The sequence below is a fragment of the Equus asinus genome, chromosome 5, assembly GCF_041296235.1.
Source record: "Equus asinus isolate D_3611 breed Donkey chromosome 5, EquAss-T2T_v2, whole genome shotgun sequence".
NCBI classification, from domain to species: domain Eukaryota; kingdom Metazoa; phylum Chordata; class Mammalia; order Perissodactyla; family Equidae; genus Equus; species Equus asinus.
The window spans coordinates 102268690-102280776 of NC_091794.1; the positions used below are offsets into that span (position 1 = coordinate 102268690).

The 12087-nt window shown below is 37.1% G+C and overlaps 1 protein-coding gene across 9 annotated transcripts in view; it reads right to left on the reverse strand.

Annotated features, from left to right (window-relative positions):
• The window catches only part of SPEN (spen family transcriptional repressor), an 80819-nt gene that overhangs the window by 13087 nt on the left and 55645 nt on the right, over window positions 1-12087 (reverse strand). For all 9 annotated transcript variants that reach the window (XM_044769761.2, XM_044769758.2, XM_044769762.2 and 6 more), the window contains 5 exons: window positions 8803-8954; window positions 5716-5841; window positions 5258-5371; window positions 3571-3684; window positions 2489-2589 (listed from right to left, as the gene is read on the reverse strand). In XM_044769761.2, coding sequence (XP_044625696.2) covers window positions 2489-2589; window positions 3571-3684; window positions 5258-5371; window positions 5716-5841; window positions 8803-8954 — 607 coding nt within the window. The remainder of the gene's footprint in view (window positions 1-2488; window positions 2590-3570; window positions 3685-5257; window positions 5372-5715; window positions 5842-8802; window positions 8955-12087) is intronic.

The following is a 12087-nucleotide window of genomic DNA, read 5'->3' on the forward strand; positions in this document are numbered from 1 at the left end:
GTCCTACGCACAGAAGACTCTGACAGGGTCCTCGAGGAACTCTGAAAGAACTCTGTTCACATGATCCAAACTACCACAAGTAGGTGGGAAACTTATCTAAGCATATTGTGACCCTGTAAATTCATCTTGAGAATCACTCTGGTTAAGTGTTAAGGCTCAATGCACTAGGAGGCAGGAGCCCTGGGTTTATTCCCAGCCCAAAGGTTTAGTAGCCTGTGACCTTAGCAGCAGAGTGATCTGATCTTCAATTCCCACCACAAGTAACACAGGACAAGAGTCGTGGCCCTACCTCCCTGACACAGTATTTGCGGGAATAAGTGAAATACATTCTATTCTTACACTGCAGAGCCCTATGAAAATGGATTATCGTTTGCATTCTCCTGAGCTCAACTAGCATTAGAAGTAAAGTACTTTTTTCATTCATGCATCAACTATTCAGTGGGATGACTTCCTTCCACTCTGTGGAAAGACCAAAGATGCTCAAGTTCTACTGCAAGGAATGCATTCCACAAGCACTGTCATCTGAAACCAAATGCGGAAAACCGGGTCACAGTGAAGTCCCACACCCTCCTGCTTCCTCCTTTAGCAGATCAACTCCATTCAACAGGGAGAAATACCCATGGGTAAGAACCGAAGAACAGAGCTGGATCATCAGTAAAATGAGTGAATTTAAGGGGTAATATACAAAAATTAACACCCACATAGCATTATCCAACTCTGATAAGACACTCATCTTTGAAAAATATTTAATGTATGCACAGAGGATTTTAATGGATTTTTTTATGTCTTAGGCACCACTAGACCACCACACTTCCCACTCACTTACGGGTCAGAATTCCCATCAGCACTTCAAGTACTAACGATGACTTCAAACGACTACTTGCAGAGCCAGGATTGAGAACTTTTTTTCTCCCTCTACAGACACAGATATTCTCCTGCAAATGCACACACAGGCTCATGCTCGCTCGCTCTCACACACACACGCACATACACACAACTGATACAGAAGAAGTCTTGGATCAAGACTTTTTGGCTGGAGAACTATTGATTTTTGATCTTCTGGAATGTGGATTCCATCAAAACCTTAGAAGTTCAAGCTTTTGGGAATTTGGCTTGAGGGACATTTTTCATTTAAAAACCTCCCAAGTACTCAATGACTATTACACAACATTCCATGAGGAAGTGACTCAGAAATATTTACCTTCTGTGATTTAAACGAAAACAAAGTGGCAAGAAGAGGCAGTAAAAAGGGAATGCATTCAGCAGGTTCTGGCAGCACAATCAGAATTTGGCTCATCCTTGTCACAGAGCCCTTTTATACGTGAACTTGAGCCTCTAAAGCCATATTTCACATATGGCCTTTTGTCTAACGCATGTATGTAAGGGTGGAGATCCAGTGGTCACATTCCAGGAGACTCAATCACAGAGGCATGTTTGGACAAACAGCTTGATGATCATATGTATAATTTCCATTTTTAACTGTGATCATCTATTCAAGAAACTGCTAACATTATCTTAGAATGTTTTAATATATCTTGTCTAAAAAAGAACCAGGCACAGTTTTGGGAAAGTCTTTAGCTAATGGAGAGTGTGATTTAGATTGAGAGAGAAGTATACTATTTCCTACAAGCAGCAGAAAAAAATACCAGATACTACAGTGCCATGACTGAAAAAATTATCAACGAGAAATAAGTTTTTTTGTTTGTTTGTTTTTGGGGGGTAAGGAAGACTGGCCCTGAGCTGGTTGTTACCAACCTTCCTCTTTTTGCTTGAGGAAGATTGTCACTGAGCTAACATCTGAGCCAAGTATGTGGGACATTGCCATAACATGGCTTGAGAGCGATATGTAGGTCCACACCCGGGATCCAAACCCACGAACCCCGGGCCGCCAAAGTGGATCACACAACTTAACCACTACGCCACCAGGCTGGCCTCAATAAGGTTTACTTTTTACATTGCTAAAGTTACCAATTTGTATATACTTTGGCTCACTAACTCACAAATTATTTAAGAGATCTGAATTTAAACCAAAGCTCTTGAGAGCCTTTTGAAAGTTCTTTTTATTATTATTAATTGCATGAGCACATGCATGGTAACAACCTAGATGTTGTCATTACTAAATATACAGGGTATTTAATAGTTTTTAATGCACTTCAACATGTTATATTTAATCCAAAACTGTAAGGCAGGATGACTTGTACATAAAAGTTATAATCTGGCAAAACAGTAACTCTTTCAAATTGTAGGAGGATTCCGTGAGAGATGTAAATAGGTTACCCCAACTCCCATGAGCCACATGAAAACTAGAATCATAAAAATAATTTTTTTCCACGTTTTTGTGTGTTTGTTTTTGAGGGGATAAAATGGAAGAGATTTTTGGGGGGTGAGAGTAGAAATAAGCGGTGAAAAATAAAACTTAATCCCATCTAAACTTTATGCATTAGAAATTTTAAAATTCAAGTTATGCTGATAGGTTTAAAATACATACCTTCTTTCTGCTAACATTTCATAAAAGTCTCTGATATCTTGACCAGATTTTTCCATACAGTGATAAAATGCAAGCTGACTTTCCCGATTTGCAAAATCCACCTAAAAAAAAAGAAGAACAGATGTTTGATTCAAGTTTCATATTTTAATGAGGGAAAGTGTTATCAAATTTGAAAATTCTTCCCCAAACTCCTCTGGTTAAATTTTAAGAAAAAGCAATCTATCTCAATTAAATGAAATAGTCCTCATAACTGAAACTATATTTTGTTAACCTGAAATCTCTCTCAAATTCTACACAAATCTTGATAAAGAAGTATAATTTAAAGTTACAGAACCCAGTCCTGAAGGAGTGGAAAAAGCAAACTAGAAACGGCAACAATACCTATCAGAATTCTAAGTTGTCAATTAAACAATCAGATCAACTAAATCCAGCAATCTCTGTTGTACATAAATTTGCTGGAACCATAGTTAGAACATAAAATTAAATGTGGAAGAACATTTAAACTTTACTCACAGCTCACTTTACTCAGTCACTGGAGCTATGATACCCATCATGTGTCACTATCTCATTTTCAAGACTTATTTCAACCTAACCATCACAGTTATTAAGTACATAAATTCCTTCAAGCTTCATGAACAAAAGTTTTTAAACAAAAACATCAGACAAAAGATCATACTTTTAGTGGTTACCCACTCTTTAGGAGAGAAGGAAAGAAGAGGAAAGCATCATTCAGGAAGCTGGACTGACACTTCAAGCTCCTGGGTGTGCAGATACCCACAGGTGACTGCGGGCCAGCCTGCACCAAGAGTATACACGTGAGCATCAGGTACCCGGGGCAGAGGGAAGTACAATTCCTCGAATGAGAGGATTTTTAGGAAAGGTTCTGTGGCTAATACTTTAAAAGACCCTGTGCCCTCAAGTAGCTGAGTATTAAAATTGTAAAAACTCCCTTAAAAACTGAGGACATACAATACACGTCCTATAAACTATTCCTCTTGCTGGCCACCTACAAAATGCCAGTAACTAAGAGTGGGATCTGAATACGATTTTGTTTTGCTTCTGTTTAAAGTCATTCTGCACACCTTAATTTTATTCCCACCAATTTTCCTCCCTTTGGTCTCTTTTACAGCTGCTTGTGCATATTCAATTTCATTGTAGAGAACCAGGGCCATGCCTTTTAAGCGGTCAAACACCACCTGTGAAAAACAAGAAAACAAAACAAAAACCAAATAAGAACCTCATCCAGGGGCCGGCCCCGTGGCTGAGTGGTTAAGTTCGCGCGCTCCGCTTCGGCGGCCCAGGGTTTCACCCGTTCGAATCCTGGGCACAGACATGGCACTGCTCATCAAGCCATGCTGAGGCAGCAATCCCACATGCCACAACTGGAAGGACCCACAAATAAAAAAAATACACAACTATGTACCAGGGGGCTTTGGGGAGAAAAAGGAAAAGTAAAATCTTTAAAAAAAAAAAAAAAAAAGAAAGAAAGAAAGAAAAAAAAGAGCTTCTTCCACTAGTCTTAGTGTCAGTCCCAACAAAATCCTAAGTCACAAGAACACTGCCAAGAAAAAAAAATATATATTATTCTAGAAAAAGTTTCAGGCTTTTCCTGATGATGCATGTTGTAGTGCAAACACAATAAAATGTGTAGGGACTGTTTAAAATCATGACTATTGTAGCTTGAAGTATATTATGCCTTTATTTTGCTTTTCTGTATTTTACTTTGTTTTCCGTGTTGACTGAGTACTTAATTTAAATAAGCATGCTTCTAGTTTTGGCTCAAAAAATCAACATCCTTGAAAAAGCAAAAAAATGTAGAGTACTCTGAATCAACAATAAATTTCAGTGAATTTTGGCCAAAAGTAGCACTATTGTCTTAAAGCTGCTAGAGTTTTATTTATATTAGCAGTCTTTAAGATAGTGTACTTCTTCAAACAACAAAAGCTACATTTAAAGAAATGTCGAAGATATGCAACATACTCATCACAGTGTCAATCTGTTTTCAAGCAGTTAAAGCTTTACCTTCACATAATGGGATGAGGTCCAGAGACCTTTCTCCTGCTATGTGTGTGGGAGTGTTACATAACAAATATTGGTTAGATGAATACTCAGTTGTGTTAACGTCCCTGTAAAATCATTTAAAAAAAAAATCAAGTCTAATGACATATTAGTGTGAATGTGAATAATCACATAATAAGACAATCTAATTTTATTGTGAGATAAAATTATAAAAATCCCTAAGAAACATTCTATTTAATAGTATTATGCAGGGGCTGGCCCAGTGGCGGAGTGGTTAAGTTTCCACACTCTGCTTTGGTGGCCTAGGGTTCATCGGTTTGAATCCCCAGTGCTGACATGGCACCACTTGGCAAACCATGCCGTGGTAGGCATCCCACATATAAAGTGGAGGAAGATGGGCACAGATGTTAGCTCAGGGCCAGTCTTCCTCAGCAAAAAGAGGAGGATTGGTGGCAGATGTTAGCTCAGGGCTAATCTTCCTTCAAAAAAAAAATAATAATAATAATAATAGTATTATGCAGATTAGTTTCAAAATTAATCATCTTAGCTGGGTCAAAATAGGTTTTCAAAATACTCATGTCATAAGCTAATAGATGCAAATGCCCTTCTAGACCAAATTTTGGAAAACAGAATTTTAATGTATGAGTTATTAAAGAAAAGGTCAGCACTAGAAATTGGGACTGAAAGGACAGAATAACAAGAAAAATGAGTTAGAAGTAACTTTAAATCACACATCACCCTTGCACTTACCTTTATCACAGGCCCATAGCGGCAGAAATGTCGAGTTAAATACTGATCCGACACGTTTGAAGAAAGCCCGTCTAACCAAACGCAGTTTGTAGGCATGCTCTTTCCAAAACCCAGCTGGATATAAAAGGTGAAATTTCTATTACTGAAGTCACCAATTATTCAACTACAGAATTCTGAGAAAACGTGTGTTCTGCAGGATCTTACCAAATCAACATCTCAAGTGAGAATCACCTGGTTAAATTCAAATAGAAATTTACAAAAAAGTAACCCTGCCTGGCTAAGCAATTATTAATTCAGATTATAGAAAAACAGGATGAGGATGCAAAGAAGTGCATTACTTTTATGGGTATCTAACTCTACTACTGCAATTTTAAATAATCAGACATAAGCACAAAAACTCCAAATCTCAAAAACACAGCAAATTATAACAGCACAATAACTTATACAAATTCCTTTACCTTAAGACGATTATTTCCAAGGTATTCCCCATCCATCTTCTTAATAGCTTTACAAACGCTGGCAATATCACAGTACTGCAAGAATGCATACTGAGGAACTCCATTTACTTTCTTAATATCAATATCCTGAAAAAGCCAATGGATACCACTTAGTGATGTGCCAACAAGAAAATAAATCAAAATAAACCAAGTCCATATGAGGTGTACATTTCCCAAAATAGTCATATTCCTAGAAATCATTTTCTTACTTAAGATTATACATCTTAACACAACGATAAATTAATAGTCTTAAAAACTATATAGCACAGCATTTGTAGTCACAAACCATGAAATTCTTCCCATGTGGAGCTCTGCAAAAGAGCAACTGCAGTGCAACTCAAAATTCAAAATTTAAAATCCACAATACCCGTGTTAAGGCAAATTTATGATAACAAAGAAAAGGCGGCCTATTTAATGAAAACTTAAGAAATAATTCCCTGCTGCAATATCTAAAATCTTTATTAGGGACAAGTCATATAAAATATAGTATCAGAGAAGAGTAAAAATGATAATCAAGTTTTCAAAAAGTGATTTAAAATATGCAATCCTGAATTAGAACACTCATTCTATCAGTATATCTAACTGAACCAAGCCTCGTGATTGATAAATATAATTAAAGAAACACTCTATAAAGGAACATCCCCATCCTTTTGAATGCTGAAAACCTGTAGTCACACCTGACACTCTGATCCTGCCTACTTAGAGGAGGTGGTGAAAAAACCTGCTTTATACATGGAAATGGTCTGGAGAAACCAGACACCTAGATGGCAAAACCTGAACTTAAACAATAATGACCTGAGCCATATCTTGCAGATTAAGTATTGTGATTATCTAAGCCTTCTGAAGGGCCACAAGCCAATAATCAAAACCTGAAACAGAGCAAAATGAGTAATGGACTTAAGGAGCTGTTTGATGAGTCCTTTAAAAAAGCGTAATTTACACTCAAAATTGTTCTAAATGATGGTAAACAGGAGCTGATTTCTATTATGCAGAATGTAATAACCCAGGAAAGCGCTATTTAAGAGACATGGTCTCCAAAGAATATTGGTGGGCAGACTCATTAAATAGGTTCTTCTGGCTATAGCATAATCTGTTATCAATAAGCAGCAGACCATTTTCCCAAAGTTGTGTGTCATTAAAATAATGACACTCAAGAACAGTTGCAAACATGCTAAGATGGTTTTCACACAGAATACTGACACGTCCACCTTATTGAGAAGCACAGCTCTTAAAACACCATAATCATTCCATTTTTAGCAACCCTGGTGATGAAAATGTATCCATGTGCCCAAATACAACTTTTTAGACTCTTCCAACATTTAAAGTATCAGCTACATTCGAATAGAACTATGTCCAAGGGGCTGGCCTGGTGGTGTAGTGGTTAAGTTTGCGTACTCTGCTTTGGTGGCCTGGGGTTTGCGGGTTTGCATCACGGGCGCAGACCTACACAAAGCTCATTAAGCCACGCTGTGTGGGGCATCGTCCTACACAGAAAATAGAGGAAGATTTGCACAGATGTTAGCTCAGTGACAATCTTCCTCACCAAAAAAAAAAAAAAAAAAAAAGTATGTCTGAAAGTTTCATCAATACATAGTCTCATGAACGCCACAGAGCAAATTAAATAGGCGATCATTGTCTAAAGACAGAAGAAGATGGAGCCCAAATATGTAAGTGAACTCCAAGTCATTCACCTAGGTAGGCAGTAGAGCTAGAATCAGAGTATATACTAGTCTCAGAAAAATAAAAGAACTTAAAAAAATCAAAATAACTGAAAAAGGAAGGTGAATGTTTTGCTAGTATATTTCTCTGTCTATATATAGCTTCTCTGTTTCTTCTTTACTACTACTTTTTTTTTCCCCATTTTTTTCTCAAGGAAGATTAGCCCTGAGCTAACATCTGCTGCCAATCCTCCTCTTTTTGCTGAGGAAGACTGGCCCTGAGCTAACATCCGTGCCCATCTTCCTCTACTTTATACGTGGGATGCCTACCACAGCAGTGCCATGTCCACACCCAGGATCTGAACCGGCGAACCCCAGGCCACCGAAGCAGAATGTGCAAACTTAACTGCTGCACCACCGGGCCGGCCCTGTTTTTTCTTTACTTTCTACCAACCACTTCTATCTCTTGCTCCAGTCCCTATAAGATGAGGTTTAGATTCAGCAATAAGGACAGATAATGTTTTACTCACAAGACTAGATTATGTCGTTAAAAAAAATAAGCATCTTTTGCTTAGAGCATTAAAGTATAAATAAGGATGGACAGATGAATGGACAAATGGACATACACACACACACCCCTGAAATATTAACAATAGCTGTTCTTACCCAAAACATTTTTTTACTCTCCAAAGTCCCAGTATACTACAGCAGTTTCTTCACTGTTATTAATATAGAGAAAGTCTAGGAAAGACAGATGTAATTTCCCTATTTTTTCAAACACAAAACAAAATAGTATATGCCAAGGGTACAAAGCTACAACCAAATTATTGTCACTATAAACTGACTCAAGTTTTGAGTTATGGGGAACAGAAAAATCCTTCTAATCCTAATCTAACAATGACTTGCCTAATACAAAAAATGATTCTAATTAAAATTTCAAAATAGAACTGAGCTTCCAGCATGATATCCACGTTCTAGCAATCCCTAAGGTACTTCCCATGTGCACTGTGATAAGACAATAATCATACCCTAATGTGCTGCTGTTTGCTTATAAGCATGCTTTCTCTTGCAGATTTTCCTTTCAACCCACAGGACTAGAGATGTCATTAAAACAGAACTCAATGGACAAAGAAAGATAAGAAAAATGGATAGGGAAATATATATGTAAACAAGATAAAGACAAATATATATTTTTACATTCACATATGAAACAGTTCTCAATGGGTTTTGCCAAATCATCTTTTAGCAGGAGTTAAAAACACACAGGGCAAATGAGAAAAATATTCATTACCCTATTTAAACATCACCTTTCCAAATATAATCTGTACTACGGTTTATGTTTTATGACAAAGATCTAATAAAACTATTTTTATTGTAAAAAGCAACATACCACAATTTCTCCAAAGCGCTGGAAGATGTTGCGAAGATCATGATAAGTAGTGGTTTTTTCAAGGTTGCCAATAAAGAGGGTTCTTGTTGCTTTAGGGTGAAATTCATCTATCCTTTCATCCAAAGGACGAAATTCATTTTCACTTTCCGTTTCTGTAAGTGGGATGCGGGCAGAGTAAAAACAGAAGAGAGTGTTGTAATATGTATTTATATTTCATGGGAAAATCTACATTTAAGAAACTAAATGTCTGAAATGTTAAGCTTCAATACTCATACAACCTGAAAAATTATACACACCTTCAGAAATAGCTGACTCTTATTAACTCCAAAGCAAAAGGGGACTACAAAGGCTAAAGAAATTTGTCCAAAAAATTAGGGAGAAGTACACTTCATTTGATCTTTAAAATAGAAAAGTGGACTGAATTTTAATCTGCTAAATTGATTTGTTTTAAAAATAGTCACTAACACAAAAACAGCTTTTAAACCCCAGCAAAAATGGTAATTATTTGAGCTTAATCTTCGGTTCCAAAATTTTTATTTATTTAATTTTTTGTTTTTTTAAAGATTGGCACCTAACAACTGTTGCCAACCTTCTTCTTCTTGTTTTTCCTTTCTGCTTTTTCTCCCCAAATCCCCCAGTACATAGTCATATGTTGTAGTTGTGGGTCCTTTTAGTTGTGGCACGTGGGACACCACCTCAGTGTGGCCTGATGAGCGGTGCCATGTCCTCGCCCGGGATCCGAACCAGTGAAACCCTGGGCCACCACAGGGGAGTACACAAACTTAATCACTTGGCCAGGGGGCCGGCCCCAGCTTCCATAATTTTGTAGTAAGCTCTCAATGTGGAATATAAGACTACAGTCTCAAACACACATAAAATTTAGCAGAAAATAGTCCCCAGCTTCATTATTTTACTTTTCAACATTTTATAAAATAGTTGGCATTTTATGTTTTTCATCTAATTAGCATAACCCAACTGTCTCAACACAGCAATTTTTAGATACAAGAATAATAACTGTAGGAAAATTGACTGAAGCAGCACTTCAGAAAGAGACTAAATGACTCTAAGGTTTCTATTTCTTATGATCAAAAGCCCTGGTTTAATGTCTAATTCAATCAAAGGCTTTCTCTGAAGCTCCATTTATTACCTTGGTGCAGAGAAGGACATTCAACATTTTCTTGATAATAATTGTAATACAGATGTCAACTATACTTCAATAAAAAAATTAAAATTTAAAAAATAAAAATACAGCCTATATGTTCTTTTCTTTTTTTTTTTTTTTTTTTTTAAAGATTTTATTTTTTCCTTTTTCTCCCCAAAGCCCCCCGGTACATAGTTGTGTATTCTTCGTTGTGGGTTCTTCTAGTTGTGGCATGTGGGACGCTGCCTCAGCGTGGTCTGATGAGCAGTGCCATGTCCGCGCCCAGGATTTGAACTAACGAAACACTGGGCCGCCTGCAGTGGAGTGCGTGAACTTAACCACTCGGCCACGGGGCCAGCCCCTATGTACTCTTTTCTTAATGTAAAACAAACCCATCCAAAAAAGTTAATATTTAATCAACAGTCTGAAACAAAGTGTTTGGTGTCAGCCAAGGAATATTACTGATGATGTGAACAACACTGGTATTAAAAAGACTCAACTTCTGAGCTGTTGAGTGAACTCAGCCAGAACACATCTCACTTTTGATTCCAGCTGGATAAGAGGTAATGGTAGCTCAGCTTAATCTTGCCAGTGTCATCAAAGAAAATGTACTTTCACAGAGTCAGGTGGACCCAGAAACTGCCCACAGCTCATATGCTTGTCTCTGTATTTTCGTCATATCTCACAGGGGTTTATCTCATTTCAAGCTCAACTAGGTTTTCTTCAAACTAACTAACAGAGGGCACATATTTAGGAATATTTAAAAAGGAAGAAAAATGAAAAGAAAAAATAATTCAGACACATCTTGAGGTTGGAACTCCAAAAGGCAGCATCAGAAGGATAAAAAGCATGATTTGCAACCATTAAAATCTGTAACAACTTCATTTCCACCACATAGCTCAGCAAAAGTTTCAAAATCAGAAATTCAGTTTAGGAAAGAAAAAAAAGAGTATATTTTCCACATGTAATCTATTTAATCTTCACGACTAGTTTAAGTCTTAATACCCACATGTCATTGAAAAAAACTCTTCTTTCCTGTAATTTCATGTCTAGGGGCTTCTAATACGGTGCACAGGAGCAAGAAAGCACAATCTCAGAAGCCACCAGGGGTCTAACTGCAAAGCTGGGTTTCTTAGATTTGGATCTTTTTAATTCCAAGAGGTCCTTGGCCTAAGAAGCAATCAGCTCCATACATTTCAATACAAAACATTTATGACTTAACCATCCAAGAGCATAATTCCAACCAAGTCTCCATATTCAGACTCAACTGCTTTCAAATATCTCATTCCACTGGTGTTTCATGTTGTCCCATCTGGACAAAGTACCTTCAGCTTTCCTATCCTGAACTAACCAAGCTTCCCAAAATCTTCACTGGCAGGTAGTTAAAGCCCAGTGACATCCTGGGTGCTAACTAATTAGGTAAAATGCTTTTTGACAATAAAAATCTCAAGTTAGCCCTACCACTTGGAGATCAGAGGATCACCTATTGATAACGACCCTGAATTAGATCCTCACTACTTAATAATTATATATGGCTCTAAAAACCTGTATAGATTATATGACATTCTAAATATTATTCAAGTCAGTTCTGACCTATTCCAAATGTGTTAAATAAGAATTCCTGAGTTGCTCTTAGCCCGTATAACTTAGGACAGTACATCTCAAACTTGGCAGAGGAGGGAATGTGAAGGCGTAACCTATAATTCCTTTGAAAAGATAATATTCCTTTGAATTCCTACATTTTATCATAAAATTATGCATATTGCAGTCTTCATTCTAACAACTCTGTGCCTATTTTAATACACAAATAACACTTACACGTTCTTGTCAGGGAAATTCTATTTTTTCCTCTTAATTGTCAAATAAAATGACTATTCCAAGATAAGGGGCTATGTTTACCCTATAAATTCCACTCAACATCTTAAAGTTCAATTGTCTCAGCTGCATGACGTGACTGCATAATTTTAACGTTTCTATTCATTCCTCTACAAATTTGCTCACAGGTTGCCTTAAATCAGGGGTTCCCAATCTTGAGTATTGAATTCTGAACCAGTATGCTAGGGTGGGGTCACAGAGCCTGCATTTTAATCAAGCACTGCGGGTGGTTCTGAAACAGGAGAAATACTGACCTAAGCCATGCCTGA